This window comes from Aspergillus oryzae, chromosome 6, assembly GCF_000184455.2.
Source record: "Aspergillus oryzae RIB40 DNA, chromosome 6".
NCBI classification, from domain to species: Eukaryota; Fungi; Ascomycota; class Eurotiomycetes; order Eurotiales; family Aspergillaceae; genus Aspergillus; species Aspergillus oryzae.
Genome location: NC_036440.1, coordinates 240352 through 261601, shown reverse-complemented (window position 1 = coordinate 261601; position 21250 = coordinate 240352). Strand labels below are relative to the sequence as shown.

Genomic DNA, 21250 nt, shown 5'->3' with positions numbered 1-21250 from the left:
AAAGGCTCACGATACGTAGAAGAGATGTTGTGGAACAAAGAAAGATAAGATATAAAAGTGGTGGGAAGAAGCTTATCTAATACCTCGTTAATATTAATATTATTGTCGTGGATAACTATTATTTACTCCACAACGATTCACATGAGGTCGATATTTCTATATAGAATACTTAACGCGCTCTTGAGGCGTCGGCCATTTAACGCGAATAACGCGTCGATCGCTGCCTGGGGATAGTTAGCCTGGGAAAAGGAAGCGTAATTATCACAGAAATGATAACGATTATGTAAGGTAACTGTATAGTATACCCTATCCTAGGTACATAGACATCCCGGTGGCCGAACAGCGTCTTCAATATCTATATTCATCACCTTTCTAATAACGTACAGTGGCCCCGTTAGAAGGATTGATTATTGTATACAGAGAATCTTAGGGGTTCTTGGCTATAAATTAGTACTGTAGTCATTAGTAGGAAATCAAGAATCAGTCTTCTGTCTCTAGTATCTACTGCCTAGTGCTTTGCCCACGTATCCTTACCTAGTTGACAGGTCCTCTACCCTGACTAGTAGATATTCCTCTGACACTATATAAAGAATAATATTATACTAATCTATATATTTGTGTACGCTTCTTATAAGCTTTAATTATTTAATATTATTATTTTCTTGCTATTAAAAGGCTTATATAGAGATTTAATTAAATCTAAGATATATTATAGATTTAATTATATTAATAAACTTAATTTTTTAGAGATATATTTTTAAGTCTATATAGTAATCTTTATTAATAGTAATATCTATAATATTTTTAGAGCTACTAGTCTAGTTTCTTTAAGCTCTGAATATATTTTTTTTTAGTTAATAGTTTAGCTTAAGATCTCTATACCTTTAGATAGTAGATTTAGTAGTCGAGATAGTTTAGCGCTTAAAATATCTTATATAGTTAAATAGTTAAAAAAATTAGAATCTATATTTAAAAAGCTACTTAAAAATTAATTTTATAGTTTTGATTTGTCTATTAAAATCAGTTTAAATTAACTAATTAAAAATACTGAACAAGCTATAAATAATATAATAATATTAAAATATTAATTAGAGCAATATTAGATTGTGTATAAAAGATAGCTTAAAAAGTAAAAGCGCTCTACTAAATAGATTACTTTTAAAAAAGATATATTAGTATCTAAAGCCCGAATCTTTATAGAGCGCCAAAATTAGGTAGATAAAACTATATAGGTAGATAGATCTCTATCTACTAAATTAACTTCTAGACGCGCTCTATCTAAATATTCTGGCTATAGTATATAGAATTATAAAATTATATACTATTTAAATTAATAGAATCATTTATTTTTATATAGGAGTCTAAATTTATAGTGTTTTGACTATTTTAATTTTTAATATAGCGGCGCGTGGCCCGCTCGCTTGTATGGCCCGCTCGCTTACTGATTACGTTAGGGCTACGGCAGATACGACGATACAAAGCTGAATACCCACCAGAGGAAACTAGCGGCGCAATGATCGCCTCTGGCAGCACTAAACACGGCAATGGCGATAGACCTTTGGGCGAGTTTCAGTGCTCACTGGGCCATGTACACATCTACTCACTCATGCACGATTTCGAAACATTAGCCCTAGAAAGCTATTCAAATAACTCTCCGAACCAGGACCACCTTCTCAGTCTACCAAAATTCAATATCCAGTGCGCTATCATCGAGAATACAATTGCTATAGGCATGACCATGGAGTGGATGAATGACGATGACGCCGTCTCCATCTTCAACATGCAGGGACCCGGGATCCTTGAGGCCCTCATTCCAGCAAGTCTTAGGCCGACAATAGTCCAGCGGCGGATACCCCATCATCCATAGCTGGATTTATTCCCCTTTCCCAATTTAAGGGACAATCTTATCGCCGTGCAGGATGAAATTGACGATGAGGAGTTGTGTCATGATTTGATGGCTTTCTGGGATACGCGTAACGCGGGCGCTATGTTGTTGGTTTGGGGTCCGTCCTGGGTCCCCGGGAACTGGGAGATGACACCGGCGTTTGTGAAGAAGTGGGGATATCTATTAGGTGGCTGTGAGGAGTTGGGGTGGAGTACGAATTCTTGGAGAATGAAGCGGGGAGAGAGGCCGTTGTCTATAAGACCAGTTCTTCAGGATAGAGCAACTGAAGAGATATGATTTTACTGCTTGTGTAGTTAACAACTTTGGTTTGAACGCCCTTTTTCTGTTTATGTACAGCATGTTCATTTACCTGAATCTTTTAACTGAGGATTGAGAGGTGTTTCTGTGACAACAGTTTGCCATCAATGCTAGTATGACAATAAGGAGGTTTTTCTAGAACATAAGCCGGCACTGGGTGTTACTTTCTTTCGGGGTTAGCAAGCATATACTGCTATCTACCCATATCCATATTCTAATAAAGGCACTATATTGCTAGTAGTCTGCGTAAAATCAACTATCTAGTACGTGCCGAGCAGTATGAAGGAGAGAGGAGACGTTCTCTCCAGGACGAAGGAAGATCTATCCAGGTCCCAGGTGAGACGCTGAAGTAGAAACACACTGGACTGCACGCTTCAAATTTCCATTCTGAGAACTGTTTAGGTGGCATAGGGGTTAATGCTATACGATATGCAGGTTTTCCTCTCCCCATAATAAAATGGCTTAGTAGATTGGCTAATCAACATATCATAAAGGTACTGTGTACTAAGAGCATCAGTTGTCTAATTATGTTACGTAGTTCGAGGGACGTTTAAACCTTTAGGTGCCTGTTCCGGGAAGACGATCCAGATCCCGCTGTTCCCGAATATCCCGCCTCTGCACATATAGTTGTAAAAGTTGTCGTTAGTACATTACGGCTTTTGCTCCACCTATTCATCACTACATCTAGGTTGAATATTTTCTATTACATACGCTCAACTAAGATTATCTTCATTTCTGAAAGGTCATTACGATGGAAGCAAGCACCCTCTCATCCCGAGCTGACGCCCAATGCCAGACATATTCGAATATTGTCTGGGAAGTACTCAAAGATCTATGGCACCCACAAGACAACCCGAAAGGAATTGTCAACCTCGGAGTGGCAGAGAATACCCTGATGCACGCTGAGCTACAAGACTTTGTCAGGCGCAATACGAGCATACACCAACATGCGTTCACGTACGGCGATGGGAACTTCGGCAGCAAACGACTACGACGTGCAGTTGCACAGTTCCTGAACGAGCGTCTACGCCCAGTGCTACCACTCGAGGCGGAGCACATAGTGGTGACAAACGGTGTTTCCCACGCAATCGAACACTGCTCGTGGGCGTTGTGCAACAAGGGCGACGGCATCCTTCTCGGACGACCCTATTACAAGTCATTCATCGCCGATATCTCTCTTCGACCGGAAGTCGAGGTTATCACTGTGAGCTTTGGTGGACTTGACCCCCTTGGTACGGATTGCGTTAAGAGATATGAAGAGGCGGTCCTTAGCGCCAGGCAACGCGGTGTCGTCGTGCGAGGACTCATCCTTTGTAACCCACATAATCCCTCAGGTCGTTGCTATCCCGAGGAGACAATTAAGGAGCTGATGAAGTTATGCCAGCGCCACAGAATACATTTCATTAGTGACGAGATATACGCCCTGTCCACTTGGGAGAATAAAGAGGAAACCTGGGACTCTCCTCCAGTGCCTTTCATTTCAACCCTGGCGGTCCCGACTGATGGGTTAATTGATCCAGAGCGCGTGCATGTTTTGTGGGGTATGAGTAAGGATTTCGGGGCTAATGGGCTCCGGGTTGGGTACCTTATTTCTCAACACAATCGCAATCTTCACACGGCGCTGCAATCCGTTGCTCTGTACTCTTATGTGTCGTCCATCTCAGACCACCTTGCCGCCGCGATTCTCGAGAATGTGGATTGGGTTGACAGGTATATCGAAAGCAACCGGCAAAAACTGTCTGAATCCTTTAGCTTTGCAGTTCGCTTTTTGAGACAACAGGGAATCTCGTATACGCCCGGTGCCTATGCGGCGTTCTTTCTATGGGTTGATTTGGGTAGAGCATATTGCGAGAGACACCCGGAGTCATCAACGTCGAGGGACTTAAACACGAAGATTAGCAGGCGATTGATAGAGGAGAAGGTGTTCATTGCGAATGGGACGATCTTTGGATCCGAAAAGGAGGGGCTTTTTCGGGTTGTCTTTTCTCATCCCATTGGATATCTCGAAGAGGGGCTCAAGAGGATGATGAAAGCGATAAATAACCATGCTTGCGTCCAATGAGGTGCCAACTTAGAACCGTATGCTCGTATGCTCGAATGAATGAGAGAAATCGCCTGTTGTGTATCTGGAACTGTATGCTTCTCTGGGGTCCCCTACGTGTGGCTGAATATAGGTCTGTATAATGTCTTGGTTCAAGCATAATATTTATTGCCAAAAGTAGTTTTTTTTTACCTGCATCATGACTATAACCAGGCTTTAAGCCAATGTGAGGATACTGAACCACCTAGCCCCAGGAATATATCGTAACTCAACCGATCTGTTCTTTAAGTTACTGAATAGTAGTAGTCCAGCATGCTACGCGTCTCTTAATAAGATTTCACTGCACCTATTGAACCATGCTTTATTCACCCAGTTTGGAGTAATCTCATGTGTCATATATGGTTTTCATTATGAGTCAGCTATAGCAAATTGGGAGGCATCTTCAAGTTGTTCATGTAACGGAACAGAACCGGCATGGAAATGAACAAGAGGAAAGCAGGGGACCACTGGGGTAGTTTTCCAGCGGCAATTACTTAATAAAATTGGCACACCGGAGGATGTCCGTGTTTTACGTGAATATTTATCCAAAGATTCTTATTGAAGTCAGTCAAGTACCCGCGGAACGGGGATAGGCGGGAACGGCGGGAATTGCGGACCCAACTGTTCAAGTAGTAAACATCAAATACGTGAACCCCAAGAATGGTAAACTGAATTGTCTATATGAAAATGTGCTCAAAAGATTAATTTATATGTTCATATATTATTCCAGAAGGCATAAACATCAGTTCAATACATCATCGCGGGCGGATTGAGAAGGAAATAGAGCATGATAATAGAATCAAGCTACAACACGCAAAACATCTCGCCTGAATGGACACTACAGCAATTGTGCCAGAACTATAGTTGTCTCCACAGCTTTTCCATATCAGAGGACTGGATTGGCACTGCATTGCCGAGCTTCGACCTCTTAAATGACGAACAGTCGCGCTCGCTTCCATCCGCTACAAAAACAATATCATTTTAGCTATGCCCTCAGAATCGAAGTCGAACCCAATTTCGCAGCTGCACAGCATATCCAAGCCTCCTGATGGGGGCTTCATGGCCTGGTGGCACGTCTTCTTATGTCACATGGTGTTTTTTAATACTTGGGGACTTGCCAACAGCTATGGCGTGTTCCAGCAGCACTATACGGAAACTCTCGGACATTCCGCTAGTGACATTGGATGGATTGGAGGCATCCAAATGTTTCTAATGCTCTTTGGAGGCGTCTTCTCAGGCCGTGCGTCTGATGCCGGTTACTTTCGACACTGCTTCGTCGCTGGGGTTATCATACAAGTCTTCGGGCTGTGTATGGCTTCTTTGTCTACCCGATACTATGAGATTCTACTTAGCCAAGCTGTATGTGTTGGGATAGGTAGTGGTCTAGTATTTACCCCGGGTCTCTCAGTCATGGGCTCATACTTTCAGAAGTACCGCTCTGTTGCAGTAGGCTTGTCAGCTGCTGGGGCCGCAACAGGGGGGATGGTCTACCCAGCAACAACAAACGCGCTGCTTAATCATACACACGTTGGATTTCCTTGGACAATGCGCATTCTAGCATTAATAATGCTGGTCACGCACATCCCTTCCGTGGTAGGATATCGGCCGTACTTACCACCGCGCTCAACAGGGCCTGTCGTCGAATGGAGTGCATTCCAGGAGTGGCCATTCGTGTTTTTCACGGCCAGCATGTTTCTCAATTTCTGGGGTCTGTACATGGCCTTCTACTATCTGGGGATATTCGCCCGTGAGCAAACCCACCTCAAAGAATCAATCAACCTCCTAGTCGTGTTAAACGGTGTCGGAGTCATCGGACGGGGTTCACCCTGTTTCATCGGCGAACGCTTCACGGGCATCGTCAACATAACCATCCTCTGCTCTACCATTAGTGCTATTTGTGTATACTGCTGGGTTGCTATTGATGATGTACCGGGATTATATGCATGGGCGGTTGTATACGGAATCTTCGCCGGGGCTACACAAGCCCTACTCCCAGCGCTGGCCACGCGGCAAACGAAAGATATTACCAAAGTCGGCACGAGAACTGGCATGGTTTTGACGATAGTTAGCTTCTCGTGTCTAACGGCCCCGGCTATTCAGGGTGCTCTTATCCAAGCTTGTGGGGGAGATTATCTGGGCGCGCAGGCGTTTTCGGCTAGTTCTATTGTCCTGGGAATGATGTTTTTGTGGCTCTATCGATGGTGTCAAGTTGGTTTGAAGATTGATATAAAAGTCTAAGACTGGGAAGATATATTTCAGGTGTTGACAGTCCACTGAGCTTCATACTAGTATGTCGTTGAAGCAAGGCAAGGATGGCTTGAGATACACGTATTGGAAGGCTGGTGAGGGCACCCTGTCTTAAATTTTCTATGGATTCCTCTTTTGAAGTTTTGCCTGGTTAAAAAGACAAAGGCTAGGTTACTAGAACAACCTCAATAAGAACCTGAGGCCATCATATTTACAGATATATTCCAATATGAATCCACTGCTATCTCTTTCTTCACGGTAATGAAGTCACAAGCGAGCCCCTAGCTCAGCATTAGGACGCAAAATAGTCTGTTGAGTCATGCTTGCAACCAAATGACCGTCCCCATTCCAGATCCTCCCCTCGCTAAAGGCCCTAGCATTTCCTGCAGCAAGGGTCCTTTGTTCTGCCATATGCCACTTCCCAAGATTTAGACCATGGACAAGTATCCGAAGGGAAAACTCCAAGGTCGCGCAGGCACTAGCTTGCCATAAGTCGTATCCGTTGTGGATTGCCGGAATATATGCCAGCCCCTTGTCTGCGTAGAATGCCAGGGCAGATATTTGCTCGGCCTCGTTGTCGAGGGGCTCTGGTACGCGGAACATCTCCTTGGTAATCGCTGATGGGGATGGTGGGGGGCTGTCAAGTCTAGGATTCTGCTTTTGGTTTTTCTGGCTCGTGTCGTTGTCGTGAATGAATCGCATGTCGACAAAACGCTCGATATCTCTATATAGATCGCAATCCTTCGAGGTGCCAGGTGAAGGAATAAAGTATTTCCCGCATAATGTGGTGGGTGCACATTCGGTCTCAGGAGGAATGGAATAAGTTACAGCGGAGTAGGGTTCTTCAATGTGGAAATCAGCCAAAGCTATCAAGCATAGCTTAGTAGAGCCCTGGTCGGTGACTTGGGATACCCGAATCTGACGAGTTTGAAAGCTTTTGGAATCCCTTATGCTCTCAACGTGGCAGAAGAGCTTTCGGTCAGTTGTTGCAGGGCGGATGAAATGACCACACAGTGAGTATAAGTGATGTGTATCGCTAACTGTTTGGTAGGCTGCATTCACTGCAACCGCAATGGTATTTCCTCCAAACACGTATTCTGAGAGAGCTCCCAATCGTGTCGGATTCTTCACTGAGCAGAAGTAGCCAGGACGCAGTGGTTCAACTGCGATTTGTTGTTTCAAACTCATTCTCTCCTTTTGATCAGGTTTGAACGGAAAACTCCTCGTGATAGCAGGGTGACCTCTTAGACCGACAGCTCAAGTATAGGAGCGGATCCACACTACGATAGGTACTTTTCATTTATACGTACATGGTTTCTCGGTAGTCTTCGGTAAATGAGCGGATTAACTGTTCCTACGGGTTCCCGCTTTTCCCGCAGTTCCCGAAGGCCTTCTCCCCTTGTGCATACACAGACCGATTACCGGGCACGAGCATATACATCATGGTGGATCCAGAGCAATCTTCACCATCCTCAACTCCCGGGCTTTTACGCAAGCGCCGCCGTGCAAAGGTGGCCTGCGAGTCATGTCGCACGCGCAAGCGGAAATGCGATGGCCAGGAGCCTTGCGGGACATGTGTACAGCTTGAGTATGATTGCCACTATTGTCCGACATTAAAAGCCCATAAGAGGACATCTGAAACCCCGAGGGATGGACAGCCTAGTACGAACGCAGTAGAGCCTCCGGTGGCTGGTCATAATCCTGTTCCTGATATAAGCAATACGACGGAGCCTCCATATCTGCTAAACCTTGAAAATCACGCTCGGTATGTGCTTACATAAATATATCAGAGGGAATATGGAGAAGTGACAGGCGTTAATGCTCATTTCAGAATCTACGAGCACGAATCACAAGTAACATATCCATTATTTCTCCAGAGCCAAGCCGAGCCGAGCAGCTGTGCATGTCTCTCCTTGCTTTATCTTATGATGGAGCAACTGCGAGCCAAAGATCGCATTGCCGTCCCTGGAGACTTGGTCCTTCTCAGAAACTGCGTCAGTTCTTCAAAGCAAGTCTTGTATTGTCAAGAGTGTCCCCGTCGTTACTTGTCCATCGTTCAAAATGGCACCATGCTCGGCGTGCTATGTATGTGCATCGCGGCATGCTATGCACGAGCTCTTGAGACAATCGAGACAGAAATGAAACAAGCGTCCGATACTAATGAACGGAAGCAACTCTGCATCTCAGCTTCGAGTCCCGAAGCACTACACGATCCTGCTCCCATGGGGAACGTGCTATCGTCTTTTTCGGTGGATATTGCCGCTTCGGAATGGGCGAATATCATGCGCAGAACGGTAAAAGTGGAAATTTTCGGCACTGAATCTAACAAAGAGAACTGTTTCATGTCTTTTATTGACACCTTACAAGAGCGTCAGAGGGGTTGGCATCAGGTACCTCCCGCTCCTGACTGTCCATCCACGTACCAAACGCTCTGTGACATGACCGGTCCAGAACCAGTATGTCTTGTTATTGTCAATGAAGCAAAGAAGCTTGTTAATAGCTTTAAGTTCTGATATATCACCCTTCTGCGTTACCTGCTACTACATGTCTCAATGAAAGGAGGTTCAGAGATTAGAAATGCCTCATACAATCTATACCTACATGTTTCACTTCCTCATAAGCCATCCAAAGCCTCTCCAAGGATTCTATGTATCCCAGAGCCATGCACTAAGATATATACCGCCATAGTCAGGAAAACTATAGAAATTCGAAGACTATGTACTTGACTAACCATGGCAAGCAGTCACCATGGGGATTCCTTTTCCATACAGTTAGGACAGGTGCCGTAGCAAGTAAGGTTCCAACTGCGTACAGTATGAGCAGGCCATTGCACAGCTCCCCTGCAAGGGCCATCCCTATCCTTCGCCTCCATGCAGGACAGTTTACTCGCGATCTCTTTGAGCATTCCTGGTTGCTCTGTGTTGAGTCTTTGTTTTATACTCATCCTATGCGGACATCCGCATAGCTTATAGGACCCGATGGACACGACGGAATAGACACACATATCTGTGCTAGGGGAAGGTTGATATAGGATTTAATGGCACGTTTAGTAAAGACTGTTCTATTGGGAACTGTTAGTGCATTACTATGGGTCATTTCTTTGGGGACGTTGTTAGACTGTCTCTTCTAGGGAAGGGGGTGGTGGGGAAGTTAGTCACAGGGCTATATGGAATATTGTGAGATAGAAACACTACCGACCTATAGAGGTAAATTAATAAACACAGCGAAGGATCTTTGACTGTGATCAGGTTAGGAGCGATAGTGTCCAAAATAGAGAGGCGACGGGGTATATAGCATTTCACTCGCGGTGCGATCCTTTCTGTAAGACTTGTGCGGGAGACCGGAGCTCTGCAAAGAATGTCTAGTCAACAAAGAGACAAAAGAAGGTCAAGAATGAAACACCTCTGCTTTGCAATATGAAATGGCATGAAGCAAAGTAGGTGACAAAACCCTGTGTCCTACTTCCATTATTGAGCGGAAATAAGCATCTGGTAGTAGTTAAATCATGAAACGGAACCAATTATGCCGATGGCATGTGTGTAGATTAGAAAATACTTCATTAGTTTTAGTCGTTATTCTTCAAAGGGAAGCAGCTGAAAGAAGAAACCCCAATTTGGGGAAATATAACACGAAAACGTATCAGATCTCTAGGATCAAATCCTGACATATCCTGTTCGAATATTGCTACCTATCATGCCCCGGTAGTACTGACTATGGGCTAATACCTTCTATCCTTCTTGAACAATTGTGATTCTCCTTATTGAGCGGGTGTTTCCCTGTATACCGTTAAGTATGGTCGAACAGTAAGAGATCTTTGTTACCCTTAAATATCCTCAACCTTGCTGGGAAGTCATTCAGGAAGACCCTGTAGACTTAAAGCTTTTATATATACAACACGCGAATTGAGTGGCAGCTGCTCTGTACATGCTGTACCAAAACAGTTTGACAGTCTATCATATCACCTGTCCTGAAACGCGGCACAGTATATTGACGGTTTATTATCTTGAAATATAAGCACAGAAAGACACTCTCGAGAACCTAAGCCGTTTGCCAATTCGTATGTTAAATAGTAATACTCATAAGCACAGAAGCTAGTAGGAGCCATACACGTGATTTTGAGTAATCCAATCTTCCTAATACATTGCTATCCAAAGAGGGTTAGCCAATTAGAAAACCCCCCATTACTTGCAATACCCCGCTAGCTGCAAGCCGAATTCCTGGCTGATATCCTTGCAACTAACGGGGTTTCTCAGTATACTCCGTAGGTTTCACCACAAGATGTGGGCCACGATGATCACCCCCACACCGATATAAGCGAGGCACTCTCGGCTCCAGAGAGGAGGAAGCTAGCTTTCTCATGTACCCATTAGTGGAGACCGAACTTTCCTCATTCAAAGGAAACGGCCCAGTGGGGGGCTGCCAGTCTTCGTGTGGCGCAGACACACGCATCTGATTTGTATGAGTTCGGTTGGAAGTAAGATCTAAGTGGAGTCTGTGAATCCAAATCCATAAGCACTAGACCGAAGACTCACTAGGACAAAATTTAAGAGAACTACTGATCACCAACCAATGCCACGACATACACAAAGAGAACAGGTGGCTGTCGATCATTACGCATTGCGCAATGGAGGGGTAGAGTTCGTAACCTTGACTTGGGCTATAAAGTGCATGCAATCCGCCCACTACCTTCTAGTATCTTCCGCCTCGTCTCTGTCAACAAGTCAATAATACCATCATAGAAGAAGAACCTGAACACGATGGGACTTCTCGGTAAGATCCTTTAGAAGACTTTTTGGGCTTTTGTCTGCTCTGTTAAACTAACGATTCAATAATCTTAGATTATATCCAGGGCCAAGGCCATGACGATGCCTATGAGCAAGTAAATAACGCCCCTCATAAAGCCCAACTATCCCATGAATTGATCGCTGCCGCCGCCTCGTACGAAGCTGCAAAGGCATATGAGAATCATGTTGCAGCAAACGGTAGGACCTTTCAATTATCCAGCCAACGATATCAGAAAAGCGCTGATTTCAACTAGGTAAACCCCCTACACACGCACAAGCGAAGGAATTCCTTGCCGCTGTTACAGGCGCCTTTATCGACCGCACAGTAGAGACGAAAGGCCTTGACTACATTGACGCAGAAAGGGCTAAGCATAAGGCTACGGAAGATGCTCAAGATGCATTGGTTGGATCTGGTGAATACTGATAGTTTTCACTTCTTTGCTTTCTATCTGCTATGTTGCAGTTTATTACATAGCTTTTTGAAATAAAGATCGAGCGAATACAGCCGTGTTGCATATACCAATAAAGAGTCGAAAGTCTTAGAAATTCTGCTCCAGAGAGGTATACCACAATTAGTCCCTTGCTTTTTAGATATAGGCCACGATAATCACTCCACCCAGATCTAAGCGAGGCACTCCAGCGATGAGGAAGTTCCATTCTTTACTCCATTAGTGGCAATGGGCGTCGGTAGAGTGAGCTGAATGGTGGATACTACCAATCTACCATATCTTAGCTAGCTATAAGATCGGCGGGTGTAATTAGATACCATGATCTTGAACGTCCTTATTCCGAGGCAATAGCCCGGTAAGAGGCTGTCGGTCTTCGTGCGGTTTAGACGTATGTATCTGATTTGTACAAGTTTGGGTTAGAAGTAAGACTCATATGAAAGACATCTTGGTCTTTTGTCTGCCTATTAGATTCACAATTTGAGGAACTTAGAATTGCTCGAGTTGAAGCAACAGCTGAATCATACGCCTCTGTCGGCGGCCTAGCCTCGGCCGCCAGCCCCAAGGGGAATTTAATAGGTTTGTTGCAGAAACCTCTAGGACAATTGGATTACCAAGGCAAAGGATGTCAGGAAAGTGCCAATATCACCCAGATAAACCCCGTTCACACGAGGAGACAAAGGAGCTTCATGGCACCTCTACAAGCGACTCTACCAATCGCCCTGCAGATGTTACTGACTCTAGTAACTCTAATGAAACAGAGAAGACTTAGCGTTGGGCTAAGGAGATTGGAGGAAAAACATTGATGAAAGACATCAAGAGGGTACTGCTGGCTCTCCCTTGTTTGCTTTTTTCTGCTATCTACTCTGTTGCAGTTTGTTGGATAGTTCATCCTAAAAAGGTATACTGTACCAGGCCATTGATTGACAGCAATCCTTGTACGTTGCCGTTTATTATGAGAATGTACAGGATTTTTAGTCTATGTAGCTATATACTTTTCTAGTGAATTCAGATAACCATCAGGATCAGATTCACGATCGATATAGTCTATCTATACTGGCTGGATAACAATACTTTAGCACTATACAAGATATGGTACAATTATAGTGTATAGGGGGCTGTTTATAGTTTCGACACCACCTACACAGTTCAATGGGGAGAATTAGGATTGAATGTCGCACTGCCTCGGGCAGGATATCCAATACAAATGAGGTTGCTTTAAGGAAGTGATTGCATTTCCTAAATTCATACCTTGACAGTGCTGATTAGGACGTATCAATCGAAGTCAATTGTAGATAATAACATCGCTGGGAGCGCAAAACCGAGGCAGGTCACAAACTATAATCTCTATTCACACTGGTATCATCACATCTATACAAGGTGTATTGATGTCATTGGCTCATCAGGTAGGTGTTGAATGGTGGTTCCCGGGAGCTTTTAGACCAGAAAACTGCATCTAAAGTAATTATTAAAACGCTGAAATATCAAGCACGCAAATCGCTAAATCACACAAGCTCATGTCGAACAAATACCATCGTCGTTGATCACCAGTGACATATTCCTCCTTCACTGTCGTCTGCCGCCCAAGTCCCTGACAACCCGACAACTTGCAGATGACCGTCGGGATGCTCGCCAACTTTGCTCAGGGCTGCAAAGCTGGCTTCGGTGGGTGCATTACTCAGAAGGCGCCGAGCCCACGCATCGATGGCTGGCTCACCAGTCTCATCTCGTGCCTGTTTGAGGAATGGAATCAGGGCGGTACCTCCGGTTCCTCGTAGCTTCTTATTCTTTCCATCGCTGTTGCGAGTGTTCGCCAAATTTGTGGTAGCGGCATGCCTGCGTGGGCTGGAAGACCGAGGCGCCCGGCCCTTAGCATCGCGGGATGGAATGATGATGTAGCGAGACACCATCTGGATGTGCTTGTCCCGCAAGGTCCGTAGCATAGAAAGGCAAGCGTCGTATGCAATGCATAATGCTTTGTCCGAACGACGAGCCTCCACATACTCCCGAATATTAGCCACGGTGGATACATGTTCCAGGAAACGACGGTGAGGCCCTGGCATGTACGACCGCATCTCGTGGATAAATCCATGGCGGGGTGCTCCCGTAACTCCTTCCTTGTCGTCTTTGTCGGTTTCAGAACGAGTTTCTCCCGTGGGTCGGTGTTCTACACCCAGAGCAATGTCCCAAAATTGAATCAAGGAGCTCTGAGCATTACTGCCACCTCCGTATTGACGATACTCGGGCTTGGTGCTCCCATCGTCATACAGCAGACCATGGGGAAGTCCCGCATCGGCCATGTTTTTGCTACCAGCAAGGTAGGGCCGAATCCGGTGGTAGAACACATACGGATCACAGTTCTCGTACATCCGTTCTAGCAGCGCTCCTACTTCATCTATGACTTCTGCGAGCTTCTGTAGGGATTCTGTCACCACCAGGCTGTTTCCGGCTCGGGCTGCCGCAATTGCTTGCAGCGCCAGCGACAGAGATGGCGCACCACGAGCCTCGATCGCGACAGAAATGAGGTAGAACCATTGTTCGTCCAACGAGCCCGTGAAGGTGTTCAGGCAACTCAAGTTACTGACGTCGTCCGCAGCTTCTTCAGGGAATATAGACCTGTAGTTCCACAGACACACCCCCGCATATGTAGCAACCGGAGGGAGTTCTAAGTGCTTGCAAACCTCCAACAGGGGGATGGTGATTTGAGGAGGTATTCTCTGGCCAGAATGAGTATGAGCCGTACGAAGAAACTATGTGCGTGACTTACTTCAGATGGTTTGCTGCCTCCCCAGACATATCCGTGAAGGATGAATCCTAGGACAACATAGGCCCTTCTCCACTCACCTTCTGACTGAAGGTAGGACGTGGATAAGATAGGCATCTGGTCCACAACATCCCGAATCCTCCGGCTCAACAATAGCGATTGTAGGTTCGAAACCATCCACTCCCACCGAGCATAGAAAGGGTCTGGTAGGACGTCAAGTGGTGGCTCGGGGGGGAGAAAGCCATGGTCTGGCGAAATGCCGTAGTCTGCTAGTGCTGGAACCGGCGGAAGCATGATGACTATGATGAGGAAAGAATCACAGTAATTGAATCGACGGGGCTGACGTCTAACACAAGCAAGATGTCCCCTATGATGGGTCGCCTTTCGCACCCACAGCTTGGTCCAGGCACCGCTATCTATAGGAGCTAGACTTTGCAAACGGCAGTACTGACGTCGGGTTAGTCTCAGGAAACCAGTCTAGGTGGCCAGAGAGTAGGGAAGAACATACATCCTTAAAGCCTAATGCTTTAACGGCAGTGGTCGCGTGACCACTTGGATTAACAATTCGTTAGGGTCGGCCACGGGCAGAGAGGGGTCGAAAGAAGAGTGAGGTCAGATCAGGAATTTGACTAAAAGCCCATTGAAGCCAGACACTGGACGGTCACAGATAAAGGGAAAGAAGACCGAGGGTTCCGGTATTCTCCAGGTAGTTGTAGTGAAACACCAGCCAAACCTGTGGATGTGGCAACAAAGGGGGGAGAAACAGGGGAACGGAGGGAAACAATGGTCCACGATGAGAATGTAATGAGGAAGGTTTAATGAACCAGCCAGAGAAAAAAAAGGGAAAAGTCTCACGAAAAGACCGACGAAGAACCGTGGGAGACTGACGGGAAATGACGAGAATTAATCAGCGGTTAATAACGAGGGTGCCACCGGATTCCTGACCGGGACAATAGGCACGGGGGAATTAATTCCCTCCGTTACCGTTGCTCAACAGGACAGGCGTGGCCTCGAGGCCTGTTGGATGCGCAATAAAGGGCATGGGAGGGAGTGGGCCAACTGCGACTACAGAGCACGGAATAAATGGGCAGGCATCTTGTTGCCGCCGACCACCCAGCAGACCCAGACGGGGGTGTGAAATCGATCTGGTCTTCATTAGTTCCGGCAAGGCGAGAGGGTGCTGATCATCCAGAAAGTGGAGGAGTGGAAAGGATGGATCAGGATCGACTTTGGAGGGAAGAACATGGTAGCATGGAAGTGTCAACTGGAGCTTCAAGAGCTTGATCTATAGAAGGATATACTCTATCTTGATCCCAGACCAGCGGAGAGCATTGGGTGCAAGCGAAAGGGGTGTCCGGTCACGTGCACTAGTCTGAGTGCTAGAGAATGAACCGGAATCCGCTTCCATGGGCGGTTGAGTGCGATTTCGGACCCGCCACGGCCCATTAAGCGAGAGTCGACGCATGTTCGCTCACACCCACGCCACCCCATTGAGGTCTGCGGTGAACGCAAGGGACCCGACCTTCCCGCCCCGTTATCAATCGCTTATTCAAGCCTCGGTTGAGGCGGACTGTTAACTCCGGAGTAACTCCGACGCAAATGAACTCGAATATTACTCCGACCCCAATCAGTCTCCTACATTAACTGTTCTGCAGTCTAGAAAGCAATAAAGAAATGTGTGCAAGATTAGGTATGACTTAGGTCCGTCATCGTCATCATGAAAACGAATATAACAGCGACCTACAAAGAGCGAACTTCAAATCAATCAAGCAGTGTAGTTCAAGTTCAAGAACTTGAAATACAAACTATAAATGTATCGAAATTGACGTCTATGCTACTAACCTTTTTTGCTTCATGATGCTGCAGCGGGAAGGTCGATGCCTCCGATATGATGCATTCTAAGCTCTCGATGATCCAATACCATGTGCAATGGCGTCATATTGTCTTTGGACTCGGCTAACTAGTTCAATTTACAACCCAACCACGCTCATCGTCGTCCGAATAAGATTCATTCTTTATACAAATTACTCAGAGATCGTCATCCATCCGTAGTGCTATCCCAGCCAACGCCATCCCATGGGTGATATCGGGAAATTTCAAGACAGAAAGTATAAAACAGAGAGAGAAGAAGAGATCCAGACCGGTCTTGGAACAGTCAAAGACGTACTTGGACGGCCATCCGGAGGATTAATCCCGTCCGAAGTATATTACAGTTTAATGTTGACTCCATTCGATCGTGTTCAGATCGATACCTTCCTGCACCAACTCCCACAGGGGGCTCAGCTCGCGTAGGAAATGAACGCGGTCCTGTACCGCCTTCAGTACGTAGTCGATCTCGCTATCCGAAGTGAATCGTCCAATTCCAAATCGGATACTGCTATGGGCGCTCTCGTCACTGCTACCCAAGGCACGAAGGACGTAGCTGGGCTCCAGTGACGCAGAGGTACAGGCACTACCCGACGACAGAGCAATGTCTTTCAGGGCCATCAGAAGAGACTCTCCTTCGATGTAGGCAAAGGAGACATTGACACATCCCGGGTAGTGATGTTCAGGGTCTCCGTTGAGGTGGGTGTGCTCCATGGATAGGAGCCCGTCGGTCAGGCGCTTGGACAAACGATCAATGTGCTTGGTGTCATACTGTCAATTCTATTAGCGATGTCCACTGACGCATAGCCGCATGAGGCAAACAGGGCAAACAAAGCAATAGTCAACTCATCACCCCTGCTGAGACGTCATAGGCCGATGGGTCACGCGTTAGGCGTGCAGCTACTCCCACTGATCTCGGAAATCAAGTTTGCAGTATATAATCATCGGAAATAAAAAAGAGATTGCAAGTAAGCAGAAAACAAAAGAAAAATAGAACGTACCTCCATATCTTGGGCGGCGATACGGCAGGCCTCACCGAACCCAACGACCAGATGAGGAGCAAGGGTACCACTGCGCAGGCCTCGCTCCTGTCCACCTCCAGTAATGAGAGGGTCAAGGCGAACCCTGGGACGACGTCTGACATAGCAAGCTCCAATACCCTTGGGGCCGTAAATCTTGTGGCTCGAAATAGACATCAGATCAATATTCAATTTATTCACATCCAACGGAATCTTTCCCACGGCCTGTGCAGCGTCCGTGTGGAAGAAAATCTTCTTGGAGCGGCACAACTTTCCAATCTGTTCCAGGGGCTGGATAACACCGATCTCGTTGTTGACGGCCATGATGCTGACCAGGGCCGTTTCAGGGCGAATGGCGGCCTCGAGGTCTTCCATCCGAATCAAGCCGTTGTTCTGCACGGGGAGATACGTAACCTCGTAGCCCTCATCCTGAAGATGCCGACAGCTGTCAAGAACACACTTGTGCTCGGTCTGCGTTGTGATGATGTGGTTCTTTTTGCCGGAGCGACCAAAAAACCTCGCCACACCCTTAATGCTCATGTTGTTACTCTCAGTAGCACCGCTAGTGAAGATGATCTCTTTCGGGTCCGCGCCGATCAGCTTGGCGATGTGCTCTCGGGATTGCTCGACTGCCTTTTCTGACTCCCAACCGTATGCATGGGTTCTCGAGTGAGGGTTGCCGTAAATTCCGGTCAAGAAGGGGAGCATTGCGTCTAGAACACGGGGGTCCGTTGGGGTTGTGGCCTGCATATCGAGATAGATCGGTCGCGTTCCTTGGTCCATGACAGTGGCCTGCTTGAGGATGCCGGCAGACGGGCTCATCGAGGCATCGCCGGAAACACCAGAACTAGGGAGCTCCACCTTCTGCGGCTGCACCCCAGTTTGCTTCATGAATTCCTTCTGCTCCTGCTTAATAGCGGTATCTACCGAAACCTGAGCATTTCCAGCCTTGGTTTCGGAGACATAGAACCGTCTGTACGGAGTGGCGAGCGCCCGTCTGGGAAGGGCGGAAGCGAAGGAGCCATGCTGCGTCGATGGCAGTCGACGAGCGTAGGCGCGAGTTGCCTGTCTCAAGGCTGATTGGGTAACATTAGACATCATTGAGATGGATCCGCAACTGTGCCATATACGGTAGACAGTTGGTGATAAGAGGAGACGGAGGGAAAGGGAGAACAAGAGATGGGAAAAACTTTGGGTACGGTTATATCATTGCCGAGCCCACTAAGCCCGATCGGATTTATCAGATAGTCCGAAGGTGCTTTCCCCTTTGGGAACTGGCATCGGGCTTTCGATACTGAGTAGTTTCTGCAGTAATACTACGACTAGTAGATAAGAAATATAAGATACGGAGTAATCGGTAGTACTTTTCCTGAAGATATGTATTTGATTTTTATTTTGGAGTAGCGCTCAGTGTGGTTTCCCTCGGTGGACACATCCTGCGAAGTTCTATATATTTTCGCATTATTAAGATAAATACAGTACAGATATATGACCAAGAAGACAACGGAGGATCCGAGTGAAGAATCACGTGGGGTAAGATAACCCGGACGAGCCTGCAGCTCTCCGCGGAAAAGTCCCGTATACACTAGTCTGATTTTTGTCCTGCGTAATTGTAAGTATGCATTGATGACAACTTACCTCCATTCGAGACGAGTTGTAACTTGTAAGATTTCAATTGCGGGGAATTCTAACCCGGAGTATGATGCAAAAGATGCAAACCACGGAAGGACCAGGAAGGGAAAGGAAAAACAGTTCACCCTGAGAATCACTCAGCCCTGTCCAACTTGTGAATACTCTGGTGCCTAATCATACCCAGGGACGAACCCCCGAGATCCGCCTGTAGTATTTATTAACTCGGCATTGCTGACCCGGCGCTTGTACAACCTTCCAGGCCCTCCCACTATACCGTACCAAAACTCACGAGAACAATAACTAAATGAAAGCTGTTATTATCTGGAACTACCGACCTTGTATTTCTTCCCGTTAGGTATAAATCTAGCAAAGCTACATAAAAGGAAAGTGTAGCTAGTTTAGGTACCTATTCTCCGAGAACGAGGTATTATGTCATAGCACAGCCACAGCGCCGAGCCAAACGAACTGCAGTCTAACCGTCACCGGCTCTCCGCCGCCCTACAAGCCCCAAGGCACTTGCACCGAGCGAAAGATTACTTCCCCCACTTCCGCCGCGTTTCTTCTCCCTGACTACTTACTTCTTTAAACCATACCTTTTACCTGCTCACTTGCGGCGGATTTGCTAACGTCTCTGTCTTTCTCCATCTTGTCCCGATCTCTTCCGGAGTGTTTCGCTGTCTGCGACAGAATCAAACATGAGTTTGAAGGGCTTTCAGAAGAGCATTGTCCGAGCGCCGCAACAGTTCAAGGCCAAATTTAACATTGGCGAACACACGAAGGATATAGTCTATAGTGATGCGGAGCGGCGTTTTCAGGAACTCGAAACGGAGACTAAAAAACTGCACGATGAATCAAAGAAGTACTTTGATGCCATCAATGGTACGGTCCTTCATCCCTTTCTAGCGCCCATGTTGGCCCTAATGTGTCTCGCTAATTCACTCAATTAGGCATGCTAAACCACCAAATCGAATTCTCCAAGGCCATGACAGAACTCTACAAGCCAATCTCCGGCCGCGCATCAGATCCAAGCACGTATACGATTGAAGGCAACCCCGAAGGCATCCGGGCTTGTGAAGAATACGAAACGATTGTACGCGAACTTCAGGAATCGCTCGCGCCCGAGCTGGAAATGATTGAAAGCCGCATCATAAGCCCTGCGGATCAGTTGCTGGAGGTTATAAAGGTGATCCGCAAAGTCGCAGTAAAACGAGACCATAAGAAGCTGGACTATGATCGGCATAGGGCCTCCCTCAAGAAGCTTCAAGACAAGAAAGACAAGTCTCTCAAGGATGAAAAGGCTCTCTATAAGGCTGAAAACGATGTGGAACAAGCCACCGAAGAATATAACCATTATAACGACTTGCTCAAGGACGAGCTGCCGAAGTTGTTTGCTCTCGAAGCAGAATTCATTCGACCACTGTTCCAATCGTTCTACTATATGCAGCTGAACGTCTTTTACACTCTTCATGAAAAGATGCAGGGGATGAACATTGGCTACTTCGACCTCACGTTGGATGTTGAGGAAGCGTATGAGAAGAAACGCGGCGATGTGAAGGAACGTGCTGAAGAGTTGACCATCGTTCACTTCAAGACCAAGGGTATCCGTCAACAGAACTCGAAATTTGGCAAGGACAAGTTGGAAAAGGAGAATAAGTTTTCCCCTCGGCAAAAAGATCCCGACGTCGTTGAAAATCCCCCCCCTCCTTATTCTGCTGCAACAAGCGGCAGCTTTGTTGCGGCAGCTAAATCGAAAGCGAAGCCAGCTCCTCCGCCCCCAAAGCCGAAGCCGGCCAGATTCGCTGCACCAGTGGAAACGGTCACAGCACTGTATGATTATGAGGCGCAAGCACATGGTGATCTCAGTTTCTCGGCGGGAGATGTCATTGAAATTGTGCAACGGACAGACAACCAGAACGAATGGTGGACTGGTCGCGTCGATGGACGGGAAGGACAGTTCCCTGGTAAGTTCCTTATTCTTCATTGTTGGCTTTATACCGCGACTAACCACCACCCTAGCAAACTACGTCCAATTCAATTAATTCGATTCTCCTTCCGCGCTATATGTCGATTCTTATCTCGTTCTTGCGAATGTCGTTTTGATGTAGCAGGAGTCTGCGGTGTAGCACTATCTCCCAGCTTGCAATTCTCACTCTTCCTAGTCGCTTGCTTTGCCCCACTCTTGCATATTATCTATTGCGTTGCATAGACT

At 46.5% G+C, this 21250-nt stretch overlaps 7 protein-coding genes across 7 annotated transcripts; 4 read left to right on the top strand and 3 right to left on the bottom strand.

The window, feature by feature from the left end:
* Positions 1 to 2954: 2954 nt before the first annotated feature.
* AO090020000613 (pyridoxal phosphate-dependent aminotransferase) lies at positions 2955 to 4265 on the top strand (the record flags this gene model as incomplete). The annotated part of the gene is made up of 1 exon (XM_001824850.1): positions 2955 to 4265. One exon carries the CDS (start codon positions 2955 to 2957, stop codon positions 4263 to 4265), a length of 1311 nt encoding a protein of 436 aa, XP_001824902.1.
* Positions 4266 to 5270: 1005 nt separating this feature from the next.
* Positions 5271 to 6521, top strand: AO090020000614 (uncharacterized protein; the record flags this gene model as incomplete). Its single annotated transcript, XM_001824851.1, has 1 exon — positions 5271 to 6521. The coding sequence occupies one exon, from the start codon at positions 5271 to 5273 to the stop codon at positions 6519 to 6521; it is 1251 nt and encodes a 416-aa protein (XP_001824903.1).
* Positions 6522 to 6797: 276 nt separating this feature from the next.
* On the bottom strand, positions 6798 to 7718 carry AO090020000615 (thioesterase family protein; the record flags this gene model as incomplete). The annotated part of the gene is made up of 1 exon (XM_001824852.1): positions 6798 to 7718. The coding sequence occupies one exon, from the start codon at positions 7716 to 7718 to the stop codon at positions 6798 to 6800; it is 921 nt and encodes a 306-aa protein (XP_001824904.1).
* A 740-nt stretch (positions 7719 to 8458) lies between these two features.
* On the top strand, positions 8459 to 9043 carry AO090020000616 (uncharacterized protein; the record flags this gene model as incomplete). The annotated part of the gene is made up of 1 exon (XM_001824853.3): positions 8459 to 9043. One exon carries the CDS (start codon positions 8459 to 8461, stop codon positions 9041 to 9043), a length of 585 nt encoding a protein of 194 aa, XP_001824905.3.
* A 4261-nt stretch (positions 9044 to 13304) lies between these two features.
* On the bottom strand, positions 13305 to 14818 carry AO090020000618 (indoleamine 2,3-dioxygenase; the record flags this gene model as incomplete). Its single annotated transcript, XM_001824854.3, has 2 exons — positions 13305 to 14477; positions 14528 to 14818. The coding sequence occupies 2 exons, from the start codon at positions 14816 to 14818 to the stop codon at positions 13305 to 13307; spliced, it is 1464 nt and encodes a 487-aa protein (XP_001824906.1).
* Positions 14819 to 16738: 1920 nt separating this feature from the next.
* On the bottom strand, positions 16739 to 18507 carry AO090020000619 (IscS subfamily cysteine desulfurase; the record flags this gene model as incomplete). Its single annotated transcript, XM_001824855.3, has 2 exons — positions 16739 to 17161; positions 17392 to 18507. The coding sequence occupies 2 exons, from the start codon at positions 18505 to 18507 to the stop codon at positions 16739 to 16741; spliced, it is 1539 nt and encodes a 512-aa protein (XP_001824907.3).
* Positions 18508 to 19736: 1229 nt separating this feature from the next.
* AO090020000620 (amphiphysin) lies at positions 19737 to 21247 on the top strand (the record flags this gene model as incomplete). Its single annotated transcript, XM_023237916.1, has 3 exons — positions 19737 to 19920; positions 19989 to 21002; positions 21150 to 21247. 3 exons carry the CDS (start codon positions 19737 to 19739, stop codon positions 21245 to 21247), a joined length of 1296 nt encoding a protein of 431 aa, XP_023092916.1.
* Between the last annotated feature and the right edge of the window lie 3 nt (positions 21248 to 21250).